At 51.1% G+C, this 24,404-nt stretch overlaps 1 protein-coding gene across 3 annotated transcripts in view; it reads left to right on the top strand.

Annotated features, from left to right (window-relative positions):
* The window catches only part of LOC111140962 (endoplasmic reticulum-golgi intermediate compartment 1), a 104,497-nt gene that overhangs the window by 41,975 nt on the left and 38,118 nt on the right, over window positions 1-24,404 (top strand). For all 3 annotated transcript variants that reach the window (XM_022493240.1, XM_022493239.1, XM_022493238.1), the window contains exons 2-3: window positions 7,134-7,195; window positions 13,837-13,909. In XM_022493240.1, the coding sequence (XP_022348948.1) occupies window positions 7,134-7,195; window positions 13,837-13,909 (135 nt within the window). The remainder of the gene's footprint in view (window positions 1-7,133; window positions 7,196-13,836; window positions 13,910-24,404) is intronic.

Here is a 24,404-nt window from a genome sequence, read left to right as displayed (position 1 = left end):
TGTGCTAATGAATGTCAAGTCTGAGTCCATGGCTGGGTGCATGGTCATCCCTCACAATGTGGGGCAGCCGCCGGGTAGCTGTGATCGTCAATACTCACCCCCCGAGCTCCTCTGTCTGGGCTAGAGAAGGAGGCAGACTTTTTTCCCTTTCTTTTGACAGAGAGAATATTGGTGTGGGCTCATATTAGCATTTGAACATCAAGGACGGGATTCAGGGGGCTCTGAGAGTGATTCCAGGGCTCAAGAGAACGGGTGGTTGGTTCTTTCCAGAACCAGAAAAGAATTGGTTCTTCCTCTGCCTACGCTCAGCTCAGATGTGTTCATTTACCTCTGTGTGCCCTCCGGCATGCACGTGCGTGTGCATGCGCAAGCACACACACACACACACACACACACACACACACACCAGGAGTTCTCAGTAAGATGGAAGAAATGAGTAAGTGAACAAACAGGCACACTTCTCACCTAACTCCCTGGAACTTGGCGCCAAAGGCTCTGACAGGCTGGTGGGCAGGGGTGACCAGGCCAAAGCAGCAACAAAAAGCCTTGCTGGCTATTTTTGGGATGCATGACCCACCGCTTCCAATGACTTGCTCCCCAATGGCGTATAATTTCATTAAGCCTTGGAAACAGTGACATCACGAGTGCCTGCTGGTCGCCGCCCACATAGGGCGAACCACAGAGTGATCCGAGATTCGTCTTCGGGAGCCGGGGAGAAGTGAGGTCCCGAGCAGCAAAAGTTAAAATAGCAAAGCTGAGGCATTCTGCTATGAAAAGAAATTACAGAAGAAATCCATTAGTCAGACATTTCCAGCGGCAGTTTCCTTGCTTGGGAGCAGAAGAAGACTTATGCGTGTTTATTTTGGGTGAGGTTATTATGTAGCCTTCCTCACTCAGTAGGCTGGATGTGGCATGGAAAGTGAATTTCTGTTAAGTAAATCCTCTGCTCTCATCAACTGCTGTACTAATGTCAACGTATGTTTGATCTTAAGGTAGAATGCGTTAGAGGCACGGATTCAGCATGTTCGATTATAATGGTGACACTGGTACTTTCCCATCATAGTGAGCCACAAGTCTAGGTAGACATCTCTTCTCTGTGGGTTCTTTTGCCCAGGACTGTCCAAGTGAGCTCTTCCGTCTCAGGCACGGAGCAAAAGAGAGAAGGAGAGACTGCTCAGTCCAGATTCCAGGTCTCCATGGGGGCAGTTGAGGCCGTGGCCATGACTTCACCCAGCGGAGGCAACTGGCCGCCTTTCAGACAGAACACAGACTCAGAGGGAAAATGAGCTTCCCACATGTGAAGTTTTGCTCTGCACACAACACGGTTTCTCAACTTAAGTTCTCTGGACATTTGGGGCCAGTGATCCTTTGTTGTGGGGGACTGTCCCGTGCATTGTAGGATTGTTGGATGTATTGGCAGCCCTGGCCACAACCCGCTAGGTACCAGGAACACCCCTACTCCCCGGTGTGACAACCAAATGTCTCGGTGGGTGGGGCGGTGTACAAAATTATCCCTGGTTGAGAAAAAGTAGTACATGGCTTTTTAAGAGCATAAGGGATAGCAAGGATTTCATAAGATTTTTATTGGCTTGTTTTTGTTTTAAATATTTTTTAATTTAATGATACCTTGAAGTGGACAAGTCACTCCTCTTCTTGGGGCTTTCATTTTCTTATCTGTAAATTGAATCAGTTGGGTATAGTGATTTCAGAGTACCTTCTAGACCTGACAGTGGACAGTGTTGAAGGCAGGAGGCCCCTGTGGGGTCTCCGTGTTTGCATCCTTCCCTAGCAGGTGATAAACCTCTTGCCCACCTAGCTCCAGTCACTGGCTCCGTTCTCCGGGCACTTGGTATCCAGATCAGTCAGTCTTCCTTAAGGCCAGCTGACAGTTCTCTTTGATTCAAGCCCACTTTGCACCCCCCCCTTTTCAAAGTGAAAATTTCTCAATATTCATTACAAGGAACCCTAGAAGCCTCAGCTTCCCCACTATCCATTTCATCTTAACCTGCCAGTGGGTCTTATCTTTGTGCAGATTCATTCATTAAGGTCAGTTCCCCAAGGGCCTGGGTTGGGCAGGACTGGGCAGGAAGAAGGCTCAGGTCCTGCCTTTGAGAAAATCACAGTCTAGTGGGAGGGCCAGAGAAGACCGGGTTTTGTTTGACAACAATAAAGAATCCACCTTTTCGCTTTCTCTGTTGGAGGCTACGCAATTCCAGTTCTTTAGCTTTTTTTCCTACAATGTATTTTCCACCGAAATGGTCTTGGTTTGTCCCCACATTGTTGGGAAAAGCAGCAAGAACATCAGTTAGGCCTGGATTCAGATTCCTAGCTGTGGAACTTCTCAGCTGGGTGAGCTCAGCCAAACCACCAGTCTCTCTGAGCATCGTTGATAAAATGGACTAAAAATCCCTAACTGGAAGGTTGGCCAAAAGAGAATTGAGTGAGAACATGCCAGTCAAAGGCAGAGTGTGAGCTGAGTACACACTGGATATACAGCAAGCATCCCTTCCCCCTCCTCCACTCTCTACACTTTCCTCCATATTCTCTTGACAGTGGGTGGCCACAGTAAATCGCATCACCACATCACTGCGATGAGGGACTGACTAATGTAAGTCAGAGAGGACGGCTCACTTCCCAGTCTGTCACATGCCTAGGTTCTCACCAGCCTATTTTCTTAGTGACATTCACTGCTGACTCACTTGGCTTGTGGTCAGCTCTGAACCCAGGGTCTTTTTCAGCTCTCTGTTTCCCAGCCCCCCCCCACCACTCCCCAGTTTAGATTTATGGTGTGGGAATGGGTAATTATTAGAAAATATTCTGTTTAGGTGGCCCTTCTTAAGGCGTCAAAGCATTATTAGACTGGCAGCTTCATGAAGGCAGAACCCACGTCTACCTTGACTACTTCCATTTTCCCACATAGCTAGAATATGACCCGCAAGTACTTAGTAAATAGCTGTTGAATAAATTCAAGTATTTTGAGCTGATCCCTATCTTCCAGGAGATTCCTACCTGCTCTATGGCAGCATCTTTGGAAAAGTTAGCAAAACCTTGAGATTTTAACCTACCAAGGAGTGAGCTCTATACGATTCCCACAAGTATATAGGGAAATAGAAGGACCATGGTCTATGACTCAGATTTGGGTTTTATTCCCAGCTCTACTGGTCATGGGCTTGGTGACCTTGAGCAAGTTGCTTATAGCTTAGCCTTAGTCTTCTCCTTGGAAAAATGGGATATCAGTGCTTGCCAGGGTTATTACAAGAATTGAGTGTGAATATGTATGTGTAAAAGTGCCCAACACAGGCTGACAGTGATCTTGGTTTCACATCAGTGACTGTCTCCAAAGCACCTCTTTCCTTGGATCACCATTGCCTCCTGTAGTTTGGTCTGTCTCCCCTCCGCTCTTAGACCTTTGTTCACTCAGCCTTCCCCTCCACCACTCTTCCCCATCCCCAACAAAGACATGATCTTGACACCCAGCACACTCAACAAACATCTGCTAAGCCACCGCCTCAAAATCAGATGCCTACAGGGATCGAGTATGTGTGAAGAAACAGATGTGTGGGATTTTCATGTGAAATCTCCCCCCTTAAATTGTTTTTCTGAAATTCTATTAAACAATTTTTTTAACTTTTTATTTTGCCATAAATTCTGGCTTACAAAAAAATTTGCAAAGCTAATGCAGAGACTTCCCGTATACCCTTTACCCACGCTTCCCCAAATGTCACCATCTTACATAACAAAAACCACTATCACAACCAGGAAAACAACCCTATATGGAGGTATTAACTGATTCATGGATCCTATTCGAATCCCAGCCATGGTCCCACTGATGTCCTTTTTCTCGTCTAGGACATCCTCCATGATTTAGTTGTCATGTCTCTGTAGTCTCCTCCAATCTCTGAAAGTTCTTCAACCTTTCCTTACGCCCATGACCTTGATACTTTGACAAGTACTGGCCACTCGGGAACCCTCAGTTTGGATTTGCGGCTTGCTTTCTCATGATTCATTTGAGGTTGTACATTCTGAGCAAGGTCCCCACAGGAGTTTATGGTGTACCCTCCCTAGTAAGTCAGATCAAGAGGCACATGATAGTTCCTCTTCCTGGTGACACTCACTTTGGTCACTCGGTTAAGATGATGTCAAGTTTCTCGACTGTACAGTTACTTTTTCCCTTTGTAATTAAGAAGGATTTTGTGGGGACATACTTTGAAGAAATATCCTGTCCCTTGTCACACTTTTGATTTATTCATTTCTTTATATAGATTTGTGGCTTCCTATTTTATCCAATGGGTTATAATCTATTCCTATGATTATTGATTTTAAGGCTCACATTGTCCTTTCTTGGGCCAGTGCCCCCATCATTCTTTGAACACTTTCTTGCTTTCTGACATAAGAAGGTGCTCCAAGTTCTTCTTGGTTTTTCCCTGCCTAGCCCTGGAATTGGCCATTTCTCCAAGTAAAGAGGGATATTTAGAAGCCAACAATTGAGTATCAGAGGCCCTCTTTGCTACCTGCCTATCACTGTTCCTGGACCCTCTCTGTGGAATGAGCTAGGGGACAGATGTTAATATGATGTGTATTTGTGTGTTTGTGTCTGTCGAAAATCATGAATTCACAGTTGAAACCCCCATGGCCACTCTAGCACCACCAAGTTTATTCTGTTTCTCTCCATGGATGCCTTCCTTCCCCAACAGTGAGGCAGCTGGCCCCCATTATCCTCACTGTATTTCCATATTCATTTACTGCGCTCCCCCCACCTGTGTATCACTCTCCCTTCTCTTCCCTCTTCACCCTTAACCAGGTTCCGACACTCTGCCCCCAGCTACTCCCATCTCCCCACCCTGAGTGGCCTCTGACTTCCTGTGAAACTCCCAGTTTTGGAGTGATGGTTTATATAGCATTTAAACTGTGAGGCCCAGTTTCTGCCTGTGGGCCCTGGCTGGTGACCTGATAGCTACTGGTTGGGGAAGCTTTGATTGTAAGCCCCTCCCACCTCTCTGGTGCCCGGTCCTCCCACCCATCCCAGTGCCGCCCTGTGCCTGTCAACTCCGTGCTCCAGCACGCCAAGCTCTGTCCTCTTTCTTGGCCTTGGGTCTTGCTGTTCTCCCTACCTGGACTACTTTATGCCTCCACACACCCTTCCTCCGATCCTCTTGCTCTGCCTGGTCCTGGAAGCTTCGTGGATTACCTGAGGTGCCCTTCCTGGGTTCCTCCAGCACCTTCAGCAAACCCCGTGAGGGAGCACCACTCCTTCCATTTCCTTGTTTGTCCTGTTGCTAAACTATAGGCACCCGGGCCAAGGGCCAATTTTTATAGCTATGTTCCTAGTGCCTAAAAGAGGACTTAGCACATAGTGGGTGCTCATAAATGTTAGATGACTATTAATAATAGTAACTGCCAATATTCTTATAGTACTTCCTGGGAGCCAGGCATGGTCCCACGTGCTTTATGTGCATGAAGCCACTTGGTCCTAATCGCTGTGCTATGAGATAGTATTGTTGCCCCCATTTCACAGCCAGAGGAACTGAGGCACAGAGAGGTTACATCAGTGATGTGCCCAAGGTCTCACGGGTCACGTTTGAGCCCAGGTGGGCTCATTCCACAGTTCATTACCTCTCATATGCCTCTGACAGCTAAAGGGGCCTGCATTTTCAGAATAGGGGAGATGAGTAGGCCTGGATAATTGAGTCATGTGGACCCCTCCCTCTTGACCACACTCCCAGCCCGTTTCTGGTGCCCCTCAGGGCCCCATGAACCTATGACTGGTAGCTGAGCAGGCGGGAGGGAAAGTGTTGCCTTTTAACTTGGCAGCCCCAGGAATATCTTCTCCCCTGAGGTGTTAGGAAACCCAGCACAGTTCACGTGCAATTAGAGTGAACGCAGGGGAGTCAAACAGCAGATCTTACGCAAGATTCCAAGTCATTGCCGTGAGGTTAGCGGGGTGCTGACAGCTTTTCCAAATCACCGAAGGGGAACCACATGTCCACTGGTCCCCTGAGATCTGGAGCGGCCGGTGGCTTCACCCTGCCAAGTCCTGCCGGAGAGCCGGGGAGCACTGTGCGGACTCAGAGCTCTGTTGATGGAGCTCCTTTTGGTGAGAACTGTCTGCTCAGGTTCCAGTGACAGGAAGGAAGCCAAGTGTGTGAGGAGCCTTCGCTGTGAACACGGTGAAAATCCACCCCAGACATTTCTTTCCATTACACCTCTCAGTGGCCTGGCAGGGCCTGATAATAGTAGCCAAGAGCAAGGAAACTGAGGCTCAGGGTGGTGAAGCCGTTTGCCTGAAGTCACATAGCAAGGAAGGCCGGCCCGAGAGTTGAACCCAGGGTGGTCTGATTCTGAGGCCTGAAGTCTTAATTAAAGAGCTGGCCAGAAGGACACTGTGTCTCTCTGACTTCCAAGCCCCCACACCTTCTGCTGTCCCCTTGACCCTCATTTGCTGTGGTGGGACCCATAGGAAGGAAAGGAATCTGCTCCGTGTGTTGGGAGGAAACCCGCAGTAGACAGGAGCCAGAGCCGTGGCAAAGTGCCCCCGAGACAGGGGGCCTCAGGCAGGATTTTAGGTTAACTTCACGCCTTGGAGTGGAGCTGGGGCAGGGGCCAGTGGAAAGGGGAGGGGGAGGGGGGGGCAGAAAGGGGAAGAGGGGGAGGGGAGGTGACTCCGGGCAAGAATGCAGTGCCGTCATGGAACTCAGGAAAGACTGCATTTCCCTATTTCCTTCATCATTAGAGAAGCCCAAGACGTGGGTTCCGTTTGTCCCACAAGTGCTTACTGAGTGTCTGCTACCCACCAGGCCCATGGTAGGGTCTGGGGATTTGGCAGAGGACAGAACCTGACAAGGTCCCTGCCCTTGTGGAGGTGCCATTGTGATGGGGGTGGGGGGGAAGATCAACCCAGAAAGGTAACCAAACAAGGGTCCTCTTGGGGTAGTTCTAAGTACTCCCAGGGAGTGGGGCAGGGCCCCCTCAGAGGGGGTGTTCAGCAGGCCTCCTGAGGGAGATGGCCTGAAAGAGTGGGAGTAGTTGGTTATGGGAAGAGCTGTGGCTCTCCAACCAGGTGACGCGATCGCCCCTGCTGTGTGAGACCCGCCCCCTTTTGCCCACCTCACCCCTGTCCCCTTTGCTCTCTGCAGGTTTGATATCTACAGGAAGGTGCCCAAGGACCTCACGCAGCCGACATACACTGGGGCCATTAGTGAGTAGTGTCCTTCTTGCTGTTGTCCCCCCACCCCTCCCCCATCCCATACCTGGACCTGTTCTCCCTGCACAGAGCTGCTGAACCAGGGAGGAAAGAAGAAGATGAGAAGGGATGGGCATATTGCCGGTTCTGCATATAGCTCCTCATCTCATCTGTCCACACCATAACCCTGCAAGGTATAGACATTGTCTGTTTCTGGAAGGATACACCTGGAATCATCGGTAGTCACTGCCCCTGGAGGGGAGATGAGGGCTCAGGGGTTGGGGGAGACTTGCTTTTCCCTTCATACGTTTTAGAATACTGGAGTTTTTGACATAAGCATGTTTTTAATCATTAAAAATATAATAATTACACCAGATTTTGGTTTCCAAATGCCAGTCTTCAGTTAAAGGACCTAAGGCTCCTTGAAGAAATAGCTGTTTCCAGGACTGGGGCAGGAAGAGCACAGAATAAGCACAGATCAACCTTGGGCCAGAAAGCAAAGGAGCGCCAGAGGAGAGAGAAGGCTGGAGGTACCTCAGCAGGACAAGAGAGAAACACGAAAGAGGCAAAGACCAACACTGGGGCCATCTGAGTAATAGATCACAGTGTGATTGCCTCATATGCCGAAGAATTACGAGAAAGGAACATGAGTCTGTACAGATGTAAATAAATGGGAGAGAAGGGATGACTCTTCCTTACGGAAGAATTCCAAATAATGTAGATGAATAAGTCCCCCTCCAGGAGGTCAAGTTTTATTCTCCTCTCCCGGAGTGTGGGCTGGACTCAGTGACACACTTGCCAAGAGCAGGGAACAGGGAGGAGAGAACTACCCAGAGACAACACCTTAACCAAGCAATGAAGGTTGACGTCAACCAGTGAGAAGTCTTGTGCACGTCACGCATCCCGATGGGATATGATGGGAAGGACACCTCCCCTCGGTGGGATCGTCCCCAAAAAGGACAAGCCTGTCTCATCATGGGAAGCCGTCAGCCAGTCCCAGGTCGGGGGACATTCTATGAGACACCTGCCAGTACTCTTCAAAAGTGACAGTGTCTTGAAAACCAAGGAAAGAATGAGGAACTGTCAGTGGATTCAAGACTAAGGACACAGGGTGACTGAATGCACAGTGAGATCCCGGTCAGGTCCGGGAACAGTGAAAGGGAGTTAGTGGGGAAACTGTGAAAGTGGAGTGCAGTTTGTAGCTTAGTTAGTGGTTACGTGTAGTGTTAATTTCTTCACTTCGACAGCCGTGTACCGTGGTTATAGAAGATATTGACGTGAGGAGAAGCTGGATAAAGGGTGTACAGGAACTCTCTGTGTGTCTATTACTACTCAACAATGAGCAGTTTATTAAAAGCACACTAAAAGTGCCATGTAAGCAGGAACGCTTTATAGTCTCATATTCTGGATGAGAAGATGCAGCCAGAGAGGTGCAGAGATTTGTCTGAGGTTTCATAGCTCTTGAAAGGTACACCTCCCTGCAGCCCCTGCCTGGCCCCTTGCCGGCCTTTCCAGTGTTTGGTGTGGGAGAGGGACCCTCCCCGTGGATTGTCCCCTGAGCAGGGCCCTGGGGTTGGGCAATCAGGTTGGAATCCACAGCTGCCTCACAGGGTGGGCCATTGTCAGGTAGCAGCATGTCCTTGGGGATGACCTCAACTGGTCCTGGAGTTCCAGGGCATTCCAATGAGGTCCTAGCCCTCCCTCATTGATGTTATGGGTGCCTTCTCCAGCCCTGGGTCTCCACATCTCTGGGGAAGGGAACAGAGCAGCCAGGTAACGGGATGCCTGTCCTACAGGCTTCAGGTCTTGCAGAGCTGGGTTCATTCTCCTTTCTGGTAGCTAGGTGACCTTGGGCAAGTCCCTTCATCTCTCTCTGATCCTCAGTTTTCTGATTGGGGGAATAAATGAGTTCCCACCTGTCAAGTGCGGGATATGGGCCAAGTCCTCAATACTTGGACTCCCCTTCTCTTGTTGCGGATCGCCAGGAGCCCCCAGCCTGTGAAGGTCCGTGACAGCAGATGCTGTGACGCTTGGTGCCTGTGTCCCCACGGAGAGGACATTCAAGGCACGTCAGAGGCAAGGGGCTCGTTCATCTAGCTGTTCTACTAGTTTATAAGCCTGGTCACAAAAATTTGAGTGAGGTGTCCTGTCCCCTCCCTCCCACCAGCCAGCAGTTCAGACCTCTGCTTCATGGTCTCTGCGGTCTCATCCTTGTCATGCATGTGTGACAGTCAGGTCTGTATCTTCCTGGAATTTTAAAAAAATAGATACAAGGCTTGAATATACCAATATCGTTGCCGTAAGCAGAGAAGGGAGCATACCGTGCACACCACTCGTCCTGCTCTGTTTCCCAACTGATATATCCTGGATACCTTTCATACCGGCACACAAACGGCCCGCTACATTCCTCCCTCCTGCCGTGTCTGGCAGCCCACAGTTCCATCATCTAGGTGACCCACGGTTTATGTAACCAGTCTCCTGGGGTGGACATTCTTGATTCCAATTTATTGCTATTGCTGTCATCCTTGTCCGTATATTTTTATATCCTTGTATGGTTATTTCTGTAAGGTAGCTTTCCTAGAAGAGGAATTGCTGGGTCAAAGGTCATGTGCATTGTAAAATTTAGAAGGTACTGCCAGATGGCCCTCCAGGGATGTGGTCTGATTTGCAGTCCCAGCCACAGCATGCAAGACAGCAAATTCCTTTACACAAGAGGAAAAGGGCGTGAGGCATGGGAAGCCAGCCCTTAGCTACCATTTAGTGAACAAATATTTATTAACTAGGTCCGGGGGCCAGGTCCTGTGCCAAGTCCCAGGATCGTGTTGATGAATGGGCTTCGGTCTTTGTCTTTAAGGAGCACACAGCCCAGCAGGGCAGCAGACACAGAACTGTCCCATCTCATTATGTTGTGATTGTGCTATTAATACCTGAAGGAAACAGCAAGGGCGCTGGACCTTCGCAGATCAGGGTTTGAATTCTGCCTCCTTCACTTAGGTGGCCATGTGGCCTTGGACAAATTCTTTGACTGCCCAGAGTCTTCGATATTGGGTCCTGGGTCCAGTGTCCCCCTTTGTGGACTGCACTGGGTTTCCCATTCGCACTTGTTCTCAAGGGGTCACAGTCCTACCACCGCCTGAGTCCACTGCTGAAGAAGTCTGGTATCAGAGAGCCTTAGCTTCTTGCCCAAACATGGGTGAAAAGTCCTCATCCAGCCTTCAGGACCAGAAAGGCCTTTCTGGTTGAAATACCTCCTACCTGCCTATATGTTTTTCTTTCATTCATTCATTCATTCATTCAACAAATATTTATTTCATACCTTCTCTGAGCCAGGCAGACCTTGAGGCCACTGGTGGCACCGAGACATTGTCCCTGTCCTCCTAGAATGGAGCACTGGTACGGTGAGCAGTCACAGAGCATATCATCGGACACTTGGGTTTCAGCTGAGCAGACTCAGCACTTACCGTGTTCACCTGCTGAGCTGACCAGGCTTGATCCAGGCCTTGAACAGAGCACGCAGATTTCGGAAAGCAGCCTTCCGTCCCTGTCCCGCCACCCTCTGATCTGGATTGAGTTCAAGCTTTGGAGCCCTTTTGCAGGCTTGGGGCAAGGAAGGCAGTTAGAAGACCTGGCTTGGTCTAGGTCAGCACTGACCTTCAGAAATACCTCCCTATTTTGTGCCACCAGCCAGTGGGTTGCTGGGGCTTGAGAGCGGTTTGGGAGGGGTGAAAATGATTCTGGAACACGGGTCCTATATGATACTGGAGGATTCCAGGTGAAAGGTGTGAAAGGTGTTTTGCATGGTGGTGGGATTCTTTCCCAGACATCATAGCTGCAGTTTGCAGGTGAGAAAGAGAAGGACGTGAGCCGGGAAGTTAGGACCGGCGGCAGCAGGAGTGTGGTGCCTGGGTCAGCAGCTGGAGAAGACATCTGAAATTCGTTTCTATGCCACAAAAGCAATCAAGCAAACATGACCCTCTGTGTAAACCGATGAGGAATGTCTTTAGACAGAGGTTGCTGAGTGAGCAAAGCGTGGTTGAAAAGGATGTATACGTTACGTTGTTATTTTCTTAGAGAAAAAAGGATTTGTACATCTGTGCTTAATGCCCGTGGAAGGAAGCAAGACGATGATGCTGATACCTCTGGGCAAGGGACTGCAGATCGGGAGCGAGAAAGAGACTCAACACACTCTTCCTTTTTATGCAGCTTGATTACTTTTCTTCTCATGTGCCTGTATGACCTCCTCTGAAAAGAAAAGAAAAAGAAAAAAGAAAACCCTTTAATACTGGGCACCTATGTGGCTCAGTCATTAAGCATCTGCCTTCGGTTCTGGTCATGATCCCAGGGTCCTGGGATCGAGCCCCGCGTCCGGCTCCCTGCTCAGTGGGGAGTCTGCTTTTCCCTCTCCCACTCTTCCTGCTTGTGTTCCCTCTCTCACTGTGTCTCTCTCTCTGTCAAATAAATAAATAAAATCTTAAAAACAAAACAAAACAACCCGAAAAACCTTTAAATATTGCCCCATACATCTTTCTCAGTGTTTGAAGAATTGAGTTATTCTAGGATCCTATAGGTTGGTCTGGTTTTAGAGGTGTGGTGGGACTCTGGGGATGTTCCTGTCTTGCTCTTTACTTGAGTCCTAGATTTTGGGGTTTCTTAGGGCAGAATTCACAGGTACCAGGCCTGTCCCCCCACCTGCCTTCTGGTATGTTCCAGGATCTGGTATTTTCCTCACAGAGCCACCATTTCTACACACTTCACAAGGGCTGGTGCTCCCGCCCCCCGTCAGGTGGGAGGGTGAGATGACAGGGTGGCTGTTCATGCTCCCATGGCAGGGCACGAAGTAGGAGCCCAGCGAACACTTGTTCTCTTCCTTTTTCACTCAGAATTCATCTTTGTTCATTTTAATGAACGAAGTTAGGTAGGTAGGCTGGATGGCTGGATGATTAGATGGATGCATGGATGGATGGATAGATGGTTGGATGATCACTGTTTCGCATTTATCACAGTGCTCAGCCAGTCCAGGAGCAGGCTATCAAGAAGGTAGCAGAATCAGCAAGTGGGATCAGAAACTTTTTTTTCTTTGCAGGAAACTAGGGGACATCCCAATTGTCGGTCACCTTCTGCTCACCCTCCAAGGTCTCCCTGATGAAAGTCCTAGTAATGAGTGAATGCTCAAGCTTTTATTATCTGCCAGGCACTATTTCAAGCCCAGTGTCTATGTGGTGGAAATTCTCAGAGCAGCCCCATAAGGCGTATTGCCATTTAACAGATGAGGGAGGGGAGGCAGGGAGAAGTAAGTAACTTAGAAACCCACAGCAGGTGAGCCGTGGGCCATACTCTATAGGCCCTTGCCCACTGCACACCTGTGATAAGCCCAGAGGAGACATGCTCAACCCTCACTCTGTACTCTTGGGGATGACTCCCCGCTGTGTGCCCAGCTCTGGGCCAGGCATTGGAGCCGTGGAGTTACTGCCTTCAGGGATATCATTTTAGTGAGAGAAGCAGCCACAAATAGCCAATAAAATGTGGAAAGTGTGAGACTAGATACTGGGAACACAGAGGAAAGAACGACCAGCTCCACCTCTAGCAGTGAGGGGAACTTCCCACCAGAAGAGACATTTGAGCTTGGCCTTGGCCCGGGATGACAGGGAGGAGTTCACCTCTCAAAGAGGAGGTTGAGGAGGAGGGGGGACGATGGAGAGGGGCAGGAACCACAGGAACAAAGGAACAGCAATAAGACCTGTATTTACAGAATGTCACCTGCTCTGTGTGGCTGGGTGGTTAGATGTTAGGAGAGTATAAGGAGATGGGGCTGGAGTTGAGGGGAGATCCTGGGACACTGGTTATATCTTGCCTCCAGGAGTGGCTCCAGGGGTCACAGATTTCAACCTCATCAGGGGCCCAGTGAACGAGATAAATATGAGTGATGTGGGTCAACTCGAGCTCTGTTCCACTCTCTGCATTTCAGACCCATATAAAGAATTCCTTCCATAAGGAATTGTCCCTTCTCTGGAAGCAGAAGTGCTCAGTTATCCTCATTTTTCTGACCTCTGATGAGGACATGGGCGCAGTGTTCGTGGTACTGCTGGGGGCGGCCATGAATGGTGACAAACAGTTGGCCTCAGCCTGCGCATCAGGGAGGCGAGAGGGACTGCTGAAGTGGCCAGCTCAGAACCCCCTGTGGGAGCAAGGGCTTGAGTGTGGTAGAGCAGCCAGAAATCTGGACTTTTACGTGAAATCAAATTGTTCAGTGTCAACTCCAGATTTGAAAAACCATACCACTTTTGCTGAACAGAACACATTCGCGGGCAAGCAGTTTGCAAGCTCTGTTGTTGACTGAACTCTGTTAAAACGCGCTTGTGGAAGGAAGCCAGGCTGGCCCCCCTGAGGACCTGCCTACCTAGGGGGGGTCAGTCCCCACAGGAGGGTCAGCTCGGTACCAAAAGCAGTCTGCCTTCCTGGGAACAAGGGCTGCTTCGACTAAGAAGGGGCTTTGGAGGGTCAGTGGGGCCTCTCTCCTGCTCCCTCTAAGCAGCTCTCCTCAGAGGGCCAGGGGATGGGGTGGGGGGGAGGGGAGGGAGAGGTGGGGGAGGGAAGGGCCAGCCCCCCTCAGCCAGTGCCCTCCACCCTTACAGTGTGTCTCTGTGTTGTTCTTCCAGTCTCTATCTGCTGCTGCCTCTTCATCCTCTTCCTCTTCCTCTCGGAGCTCACCGGATTCATAACAACGGAAGTGTAAGTTCCATTCCCCCCCAGGGGCCATTCTAGAGCTTCCTGGGACCCCAGATCAGAGGAGGGAGGTGCTTTAAAAAGGAGAGAGGCCTCTGAACCTTCCAACTCTCTCATTTCCAAGCCCACATCCATCACTCCTCTATTTCTTAAAAGGGTTTTGAAGTTAGAGCAAAAGCACACACTGTTTTGTTGAAGCTGAAGAGAACATTTGGGTTCCGTTCTGTGGGGGGGCCTCCTGGGTCCTCAGATGAACAGAAATCATGGACCCGTCTCTGCCGTTCCTTTGTTTAGCCAGTGGGCTTTTTTCCCTCTGATTCATCACGGGGTCATTTGATGTGAAAGCTGGAGGAGTTCAGAGAAAGGGGTGCCGCTTCCTAGCCAAGGGGGGCGGAGCTGCTGACATCAGAGTCCGGCCCCCTCAGCTAAGCCCCCCTCGCTGCCCCGAGGCCCACCCTCAGTGAGGAATCAGCATGGGCTTCCTGGCAGCGCCTGACGCATTGTGAATCGATCCCCGATTTCTAGAATCATCCGTTGCCCAGATAACCTAGTAAATGCTCTGGGGTATGTGTAACACAGAATGCCATTGGGATTATTCAGTCACGGCCTCATCAGCCGCCCTGAGGTGGAATTAGACCCCAGAGCTTCCTGCCTTAGCCACTGGCTCAAGGCTTCCAAGCCTCTTCATTCCTGTGTTTACAACCCAGAAAGTCATCACGGGGCAGGGCCCTGGCCACCCACTCCCCTGTCCAATGCTGGAATTTTCTTTCTCGCTCATGGAATTTCTTGGTTTCCTTTGCCTCCCTCTCAGCCACAGGACAATAAGAAACTAAAAACATCATTGCCTAGCCCAAGACAGGCCTTGTAGCTGAGGGAGTGTTCCCACCTTTAATCCTCAAACAGCCCTGGGATGTACTTATCACCTGTTTACAGATGAGGAGAACAGAGGCTCAGAGATGTGGAGGAACTTGCCCATGGTCCTACACTGAGGAGGGGGCTCCTGAGGTCCGCCAGTCTCCCGGGCCCACAGGCATGTCGGTCCTATCCATTCCCCATCACCACCTGCCAGCCAAATCTTGTCATTCCTGCCCTCCACTTGTGTGGGACAGTTTGCCTTCTCTGTCCCTCTGATCCCGTTCTTAACCCTGATGGCACCAAAGCCCAGGGGGTTTCATGGAGTGGTGGAAAGAGGCGTCATTAGGCCCAGGGCCAGGCATCTGCTTGATTACCACTTTCCTGTGTGGCCCTGGGCAGGTTGCCAAACCTCTCTGGCTCTCAGTATTGCTGGCCAAACAAGGGAGGGTACACCAGAGTCAAAGCCTCCAGGTCTGGGGAGGCTTGTCTGCTTCCCAAGACATGACCACCCAACCATGCAGGGGTCAGAGAAGGTTCTTTGTCCCACTCCTAATGGGGTGGGGTGCACACGTGGACCCCTGGATGTTCAGGGGTTACCCCATCATGAGTCGGAGTTGGAAACAGGGACAGCAGTAGGATATTAAGACCTACTCTGTGCCATACACCTGTTGGTCTTTGCAGGCTGCAACCCATTCCCTGGGTGGGGTGGGGTGGGGGTGGGGGTGGCTGCTGTACAACCCCCTAATGTTCTGAGCAAGGTGAGTGGGATACATATAGGGTGCATGTGTGACAGCAAGGAGAGAGCCCCAACTGTATATCCCAGACAGGGCCACTAGGGAAGTGCAAAGGCCCTGGGGCAGGCATTACCTGGTGTACATGCAGTGTGGATAAAGAGCTGGTGTGGCTTTGGAGCAAAGTGAACAAGTGCAGAAGGTAGAATATGGAAGAGGTAGGACCAGAGTGGACAAGGTGTTGCCCACTGTTGTGTATTAATAGGACTCATTCTTGGTCCAAAGCACCCAGAAATCAGAAACCAGGTCTGCCTCATTCATTGCTGTGTGATTCCATGCTCAGAGGAGCGGAAAATGCCAACAGTGGGCACAAACCAGGAATAAGCGAACAGGACTAGAATATATTAATTAGTGAAAAAGGCTCTGAAGATAAAGCAGAGCAAGGCACAGAGAAGGTATGTGATATTTGGTGAGGTTTAAATAAGATTATTTACCGGAAAGGTACTTAGTGGAGCACCTGATATACTTTAATACCCATGAATCCTAGCTCTCCATGCATTCATTCATTTTCTATTTATTTCCCATCTAATGCTAAAAAGGTGGTAAGGCCACTCAGCACCAGCCATGTCATGAACATTCCATGAATATTAATTTTCTCATCCCCTGCCCTAAACTGAGAACGGCTTCCCTCACCTCCTGCTGACCACTGTGAGTGGCAGCTTATTCAGCTGGTCCTCAGGTCAGCCCAGGATGAGGTAGGCCGCTGAGCCAGCGGGTCCCGGACAGGTGAGTTGTGACGTTGGAGCTTGTGACCGGAGCAGGTGGGGCGCCACCGGCTGTGTTAAGGGCCTTTCGGGCAAGCCTGGACAGCTTGTTCTGTTGAACCAGGACAGGGCTCACTCCTTTCCCAAGAGCACACTGTGTTCCTGCTGCTCTGCCTGCTGCCCTGCTCCAGGATTTCCCCTTCCTGACCCCCTGGGGGCATCCTGGACACTCTGGTCCCAGCACCTCCCTGGAGAGGAAGAAAAACGAGGGGTGAGTGGTGGAGTAATCAGCCTGGAGGGCTGCTCATTGCGTGTTTACCTTTTGTTGTCTGCTGGGCTCTTCATCTGCATTGTGAGTGGCTGGAGGGAGAGAGGGAGGCAGGAATGAGAGTCCTGATCCCAGGCGAAGGCCCAACTCTGATGCTGCAGGGACCCCAGCGCCCCTTCTCCCCCTGCTGCCACGTGACCACGGTGCAGAAGTGCCCAAAAGGAGTCTGTAGGAGTGAGGACTGAGGACTCCACGAAAAGTCCAGAGGGAGGATTGTTCTGGTCTTCCTGGTGTCAGAAGATTCTCTGACCCCTGGGAAGGCCTGCCAGTTTGGGAAGAAATGAAGGTCACAGTTCTTTAATGGATGGCTGGCCCTCCCTGGCAGTTTTGTGACCACAGTGTGTCAGCTCCCCCTGCCACCGTGAGATCGTATCCCGAGGAAATGAGGTCACTGCTGGTAGGATCAACATTGCTCCAACCCCGACCTGTGGTTATCAGTGACATAAGACACTATTCTAGCCTAGCCCGGTAGGGAAGGAGGCCTGTTTGTTTGGGTGGTTGGACTATAACCTGGGTTTAGACAGGCCATTAATTACCCTTGGGAAAGTGGCCCCATAGGGTGCTCTGCAGCTTCAGGTTTCCAGGGGGAGCAACACGCCCCCCCCCCCCCCCCCCAGACAACATGGCTGCAGAATATTCCAGGCTTTGACTGCCCAGGCTTGGCTGCTCTTAATTATTAACCCCTTGAGGATTTATAATAAGATGTGGCAGCTGGAACTCTCCGCTGACAATTTATAGTATAATACAGTGTGTTATACTTTCTAATTACGACATGCCCACCAACCACCTGGGTTAGCACTTCACAGCGATCATCTCATCTAATCAACACAGAATCCCTTGAGGGAGGTTCTCTTGTTAGCCTTAGCCCCCCTGTACAGCTGGGGAAACTGAGGGCCCAGGCGGCTCAGGCCACAGTGGGGTTGGTGCAGGCAGAGTCAAGCCAGCCTTGGCACCCCTGCCCTGTCATACCACCTTTCCCTCCCCAGAGCATTTTGCGTCCCCCCACTCCCACCAGGTGCATGGGGGCTGCTGCCTTTTGGTCAGAGTGTTTGACTAGAAGACTTGAATACCCCCTTCCAGGGTGAGATGGCCGAGCCGGCAGCTGGGACTCCAGGAAGCCGTTGTCCACCTAGTGGGAACTTGGAGTTACCCTGAACTGTGTCCTTATGTGCTCCGTTGCAGGCCCCGAGTGGGGAGGCCAGGAGCTTAACCAGGAGGAGAACCTGGCCGTCTCCCACAGAGCCTGGGTTACCCACTCTGAGGCCTGCGCTGGGCCCTAGAGCCAGGTAGAGAGACCCAGGGCTGGCTTGTAAGGGAGCACTGGCGGGCCCGAAGGCCTCCGAGCGTGGAGTGACTGGGCCAGGCTCATGCTATAGCACGGTCACCTCTTGTGAAGGTGAACTGGGGGCAGGGTGACCCTGATGGCCAAGGCCCCGGGGAGAGGACTGGGCAATGGCGGTGGAGAAGGGGGCGGGGGCCAGACTTGGTGACCGAGAACGGATTTTTTTGGCCCCCACCTGGTAGGGCATAGGTAGGAATACTTATTTATACCTGGAATGGTCAGGATTTAAAAGAAGGTCCTGGAGAGCTTGCTTATATAACGTACATCCCTCCCCCTCCAGCCCAGGCCCTTCTGTGGGCCTCACTGCTGTGTAAGTTTCCATTAAATCAAATTATGAAGCATGGAGGTCAGCGACTTTGGGCAGGAATCCGAACTATTCAAGTGCTCTTCTAAAAGCAAATAAAATTGTTTTCCATAGATGTCATCAGACTCACGCCTCAGCCTAGAATTTCAGGGCCCTTGGTTACATTCCACTGTGCTCCCCCACCTGTACACCTCCCTAGTCCCTCTCTTTCTCTCCCTACATGGCCGCCGCTCACTGACCCCCACACAAGCCAGCCAGCTCCCTGATGCTGTGCGGTGTCCCCCAACTGGGATGCATGCCCCTCTCCTCCGCCCGCACACGTTACTTACCTCTCCCGTTCATTCTGCAGACGTAGCGATCTCGTGCTCTCTGCTCCTTGTCCAGGTTGGCTGGAAAGTCATATGCGGCAGAGCCCACCAGGGTGTGGCAGACGGAGGTGACCGAGGGAGGCTTGTGGGAGGGAACGATCCCATCACACCTCCATGCCCTGTGGGTACTTGGGCCATGGGTGGAGATGGGGTGGGCTTCTGAAGATTATCAGAAAGATGATGACACCTGCATCACAGGTCTGCTGGGGGACACGTGTCTCGGTTTTTCATTGATTCCATGCCCCCTCTGGTTTAATAAAATGGAAAGACCATAGCTGTGGTCTCCCGTGGGTTTTGTCTATCTTCCTCTAAGCCCAGTTTCATCCTTGTGAGAAGAGAACGGTAACCCCACTAAACATTGTCTTGCTGTGGCTATTAACTGAGATAGCACATGTGAAAGCCCCGGCATCGTGATTGGCACCAGCTGGCTGCTCAGAACTGGAGTACCTTTGATTAGTTATAAGCAAAGCCGCTTCTTATATGGGCCGTAGAATATACCGGGGCTGTGAAGCACCTTCCGTCCATTAACACACTAATCCTTGTGATGAGCAAAGCAGCTTTGGAAGAGCACAAACTTTGTTTTCCTGGGTTGCTGCCTAGGCCTTTTACAGTATGATAACCTCACTCACACTCAGAGTCTGGACACTGAGATAAGGGCTTTTGAGTTGAGGATGCCCGCCATGAGTTCCCACTTTTATTTTCCCAGGGCACCTTTTCCGATAACTGCTTAGCGTTAAGGCGGGAAGAGAGTTGGTGACCTCAAACTCTGCCCCAATCATCTTATAAGTAGTAAGTGCTCGCTACCCCACTCTCTGTCTCCTGCTCACGCCTGCCCGCTCCCTGGCCCACGGCATACGCACCCCCACTCCTGGTTGCTGTAAGTCAGGAATCTTGGGACTCTTTCTTCCTTTGTGTGGGTGGATTGAAACTGTGCCTTCAATCAAAATGACCCTGTGGGTTTCACTTCCCCAAAGTGGGAGCTCGGGTGCCGAGGGAGCGACCTGGCAGCACCATGTGGGTGGCTTGTGGCCCCTGGTTCAGCAGGTCATAACCGGCGTGTTCTCGATATAATACGCCGGCTGTGGGCCCCTCAGCACAGTCCTTACCACAGTGCTGCGGGGTGGATGCCTGTTATTCCAACTCGGTAAACATTGATATTTGTGAGAACAATTAAAGGAGGGGACACTTTCTTATCGAGCACTCACAGTTGAGTAAGATTGTGCCTGTCTGTGATTGTCCCTGTTTTACATCTGGGAAAACTGAGGCTGGTAGAGGCAAAGCCCCTTGCCTGAGGTCAGTCGGCTAGTAGGCGGAGAGCCAGGATTTGAACCCTGGGAGTCTGGACTCACCATGATGCTTTATGCTCTTTACCAAGAAAGTCCCATGCAAGGCCCTCAGAGAAGTGAGTACCATACACACACCCCCCCCATCCTGGGGCGGCCTGTAGCTTTATTGCTCACAGCCCTGGGAAGTAGCCCGAAACCTGACCCCTTGTTTGTTCTTTCTCCCTTCTTTCTTCCTCTTCTCCCTCCCTTCCCTCCTGGTTTTCTTTCCTTCTTTTGAGAGGTGTAGGTAACTTAGGAACAGCAAAGCGCACAGATCTTAAAGGTGAGATCTTGATGACTGTTTGCCTGGGCTCACACTAGTGTCACCAACATCCCATCAAGACAACACCTATCCACCAGCTGGAAGCTTCCCTTGTGCCTGTTGTGCCCGAGTTTTCGCGTCTGAGAGACCACCAAGGAGCTAAGCACCGATGCAATCACACGAGGGTTTATTCAGCAAGCTTAAGCTTGGGCCCAAGTATACCCGACACAGCGGAGTAGGGACTTGGACCCTGAGCCAGATTATAGTCAGAGTTTTTAAAGGCAGAGTAGGGGTAGACTCAGCGGTAGGTGGGGACAAAGGGAGTTATGGATGATGTAAGTCTCTAAGGAATTTTGGAAGCGAGGTCTCTAGGACCTTGAGAGGCTAGCTGTTGTCTGGGGAAAAGGTTATTCATTACCAATAATAAAAATCTTCTTGTGAGACCCTTTAGATGTATATCAGTGGGTCATATGCTTGGGAATGATTGCTGACACTATCTTGAAGGTTTAGAGATAAAGTTTCACATTTCTCCTATCAAGTGTCCTTGTTAGTGAGATTTAGGTTAGGAGAAATTTAACTTTATTTAGGGCTTGAGGAACTGAGTTATTTGCCTCTGGAAATTGTGCTATTGTTAAGATAGCTGCTTTGTTGTAAATCTCTAGGACATTGGTAAACTGAGGGAGACTTCTGTATTGCAGGATTGTGATCTCTGCAAGTTAACTATTTGCTTTCCCCCCAGGGTAGCCAGGGGTGGCTGAGGGATGTCACACATACTACTGAAGGGAGGTGAGCGGGTGAAGAGGGGGTGCAAGGTGCCAGCCTCCGCTTTGCCAAGATGGCTGTACTTAGGGCTATCCTCGAGGTGGGTACAGCCTTGTTTTTCTTGGCTTCCACAGTGCCCCCTCCCAGTCAGCATCTCCCACCAGCACCACCATGCTATGGTGACTTTTATTATCGGAGATTAATTTTGCCTGTCTTCAGACTTCATAGAAAGCTTTCCCAGTTTTACAGTTAAGGAAACGAGGCTCAGAGGGGTGAAGCATCTTGTCCCAGGTTCCCCAGCTTCTTAGCGGTGGAGCCAGGAGGTGAGCCCAGATCTGTCTGCCTCCTGGCTCTGTCTTCTCATCACCCTTGCTAGTGACAGGAGAAATCAGGCCCATGGGTTCCCGAGACAGCAATAAATCGACAAAAAGTTTATTACCCCTCCAGGTAACTTGACTTCTGGCTGTCCGTTCACCTTTTCAAATCAGTTCAGCCTGGGGGGTGTCTGGGTGGCTCCATTGGTTAAGCACCGGCTGTTGATTTTGGCTCAAGTCATGATCTCTGGGTCGTGGGATCGAGCCCCGTGTCAGGCTCCACGCTCAGTGTAGTATGCTTGAGATTCTGTCTCTCTCTGTCCCTGTCCCTCCCCCCACTTAAATAAATAGATAGATAAATACATTTTATTTTTTATTTTTTTTAAAGATTTTATTTATTTATTTGACAGACAGAGATCACAAGCAGGCAGAGAGGCAGTCAGAGAGAGAGGAGGAAGCAGGCTCCCCGCTGAGCAGAGAGCCCAATGCGGGGCTCGATCCCAGGACCCTGGGATCATGACCTGAGCCAAAGGCAGAGGCTTTAACCCACTGAGCCACCCAGGTGCCCCAGATAAATACATTAAAAAAATAATAATAATCCATTCAGTCCCAGCCCCAGCCATTAAAGTTAGCTAGCCTTGGCAGGCATCAGCAGGTGGCAGGCTCTGGGCAGGCTTGTAGCGCTGCCTGGGGGTAGCAGAGAGCCAACAGCCCTGGAACATCTGCCTCTCATTCAGAAGGTGGCAGTCTGGGCATCGTTGGGTAGGCGGCACAGGTGATGGAAGTGCGTTTATGTCGCAGCCCAGGGCCTTTGAGGAAGGCACCTGGGAGCAGCAGGTTCTAGCCTTGCATAACCAGACCGGCCTCAGCGCTGCAGGCCAGCAGGCAGGCTCTCCGTCTCTCCACAAGCACCTCAGCCCCTTTATTCTAGATGGCACTAGGGAGCCTGGGCTCAGTGAGCTGGGAAAGGCCCCCTGGGGCCTCGAGGGTGAGCTCACCTTGGTGCCACACCTGGGATTCACCTCTCTGCACTGAGGTCACCTCCAGAGGATTGCCAGGGGTGACATCATCCCACAATCCCTCAGTGATGTGCTGAGGCCCCGCCTCGCAGGTGGGAAAGGTGTGTGGCTTCAAGGAAGACTCTTGCTTGTTTGGGAAGGGAAGCCAGGGTCTCCTGTCTTTGGTGAGGGTCTGTTAATCACCCAGCAGTCTCATCACTCAATAGCCCTTTGGAGTTGCAAATCAAGGCTGGGATAGAAATAGGGCCCTGAAGGCTGAGGAGAATTGGGCTGTGGAGATAGCCATCCCCCCTTCCCCCATACCTCCTGTGCTCCAGCTTGCTCCTCTCCCACTAGCTTATTTGTTCTTTTTGTTCCCTGATAGGGGCCAACTCTATCAGCCTGCCAAGCACCGGCCCCTATCTTCCCTCCCCACACCCTGTGTGTGGCCTCAGAGAGCCAACCCTTCCCCCGCCCCCGCCTTTTTCGCCCTTGACCTTAGCAGTTGAGAGCCAGAGTAGGGGAGATAGCATAGGCCCCTGGAAAGCCTGGGGCTCAGGCAAAAAGCAGACCCGGGTTGGGATTTTATCTCTGCCATTTCCTGCTGTGTGACGTTGGAGATGGGACGCACCCTCTCTGAGCTTGTTTCCTGAGCTTGTTCTAAAATGCGGATCAGGACATTTCACAGGAACAGGTGGGATAACATGAATACACACAGGCCCAGCTGGGACTTTCCTGGATTAATGGGCTGGAGCCCCAGCGATCTGTCACTCTTTTGTCTTCAGGAGCATCCTTGTGACTCCACAAGGAAACAAGCCCAGGTTGACTCTTTGAGGCTACTGTTTCTTTTTTTTTTTTTTTTTTTAAAGGTATTTATTTATTTATTTATTTATAAAAGGTTTTATTTATTTATTTGACAGACAGAGATCACAAGTAGGCAGAGAGGCAGGCAGAGAGAGAGGAGGAAGCAGGCTCCCTGCTGAGCAGAGAACCCGATGTGGGGCTCCATCCTAGGATTCTGGGATCATGACCTGAGCTGAAGGCAGAGGCTTTAACCCACTGAGCCACCCAGGCGCCCCAAGATTTTTATTTATTTATTTGACAGAGAGAGAGGCAGTGAGAGAAGGACTATAAGCAGGGGGAGTAGGCTTTCTGCTGAGCAGGCAGCCCGATGCGGGGGCTCAATCCCAGGACCCTGGGATCAGGACCTGTGCCAAAAGCAGTAGCTTAACGACTGAGCCCTGCAGGCACCCCGAGCCTACTCTTTCTTAATTGAGCATCAGCTACATCAGTTAGGTGCTAGCAGCCTAAAGACAGGGTCTGAGTAAAAACAGAACGCCCTTGCCATGGTCAACTCATTCTTTCCCAGAGATGTGGCTGTTTACAAGGCTTTCTGGGAGTCGAATTGCTTAGAGCTGCAAGCGTTTATATTCTACAACCTGTGGACGGGCACCTGATTCATGTTCACGATAGCCACAGTCCCACTTCCAGCTGCCCCCACAGCTGTTTACTAGGCCAAGCCTTCAGTTTCGGTTCCCTCTCCCCACGGGGAGTGCTCTGGGAATCAGAAGTGGGCTTTGGACACAGCCATCCAGCGTCCACTCAGCAGCTCCTCGGAGATGTCTCCAAGACACTTCAAGTTCAGCACAGCCATGTGGAACTCGGTACCTTTCGAGCCCGCTGCTCTTCCAGGGGCTCCCAGTGTGACAGATGGTTCCAGAAAGAACGCGGCAGTCTGCCTATCTGCCTGTGCCTCTGTCGAGCCACCCCCAAGCCACTCGCGAGCCCCACGCAGCATCGAGTCCTGTCTGCTCCAGCATGCTGCATTTTCCATCCCTCCCTCCTGCCTAACCCCCCACCCCCGACCCAGTCCAGGCTGCCACCTCTCCCCTTCTCTCCTGCACCGTGGCATCAGCCTCCCGTGTGGTCTGCCCAGTGGCCCCTCTGGTCAGTCTTCCTTGCAGCAGCCAGAGGGACGGGCCACCCTCCCCAGAGGTCAGTGGCCCTGTTCGTCCCTCCCATGGCTCCCCACAGCTTTCAGAAGAGCAATAATCCTTAGGAAGTTGGTGGAAGGTATTTATTTAGGAGCCCAGCGGTGTCTGTAAGCTGAGGAAGGTAGAGATCGCATCGGACTGGTTACCCACTGTC

The sequence above is a fragment of the Enhydra lutris genome, unplaced genomic scaffold (assembly GCF_002288905.1).
Source record: "Enhydra lutris kenyoni isolate GAN:26980312 unplaced genomic scaffold, ASM228890v2 scaffoldscaffold5, whole genome shotgun sequence".
In the NCBI taxonomy this organism is placed as follows: Eukaryota; Metazoa; Chordata; class Mammalia; order Carnivora; family Mustelidae; genus Enhydra; species Enhydra lutris.
Note: the sequence above shows the minus strand (reverse complement) of the source record. Positions and strands in the feature narration are given on the sequence as shown.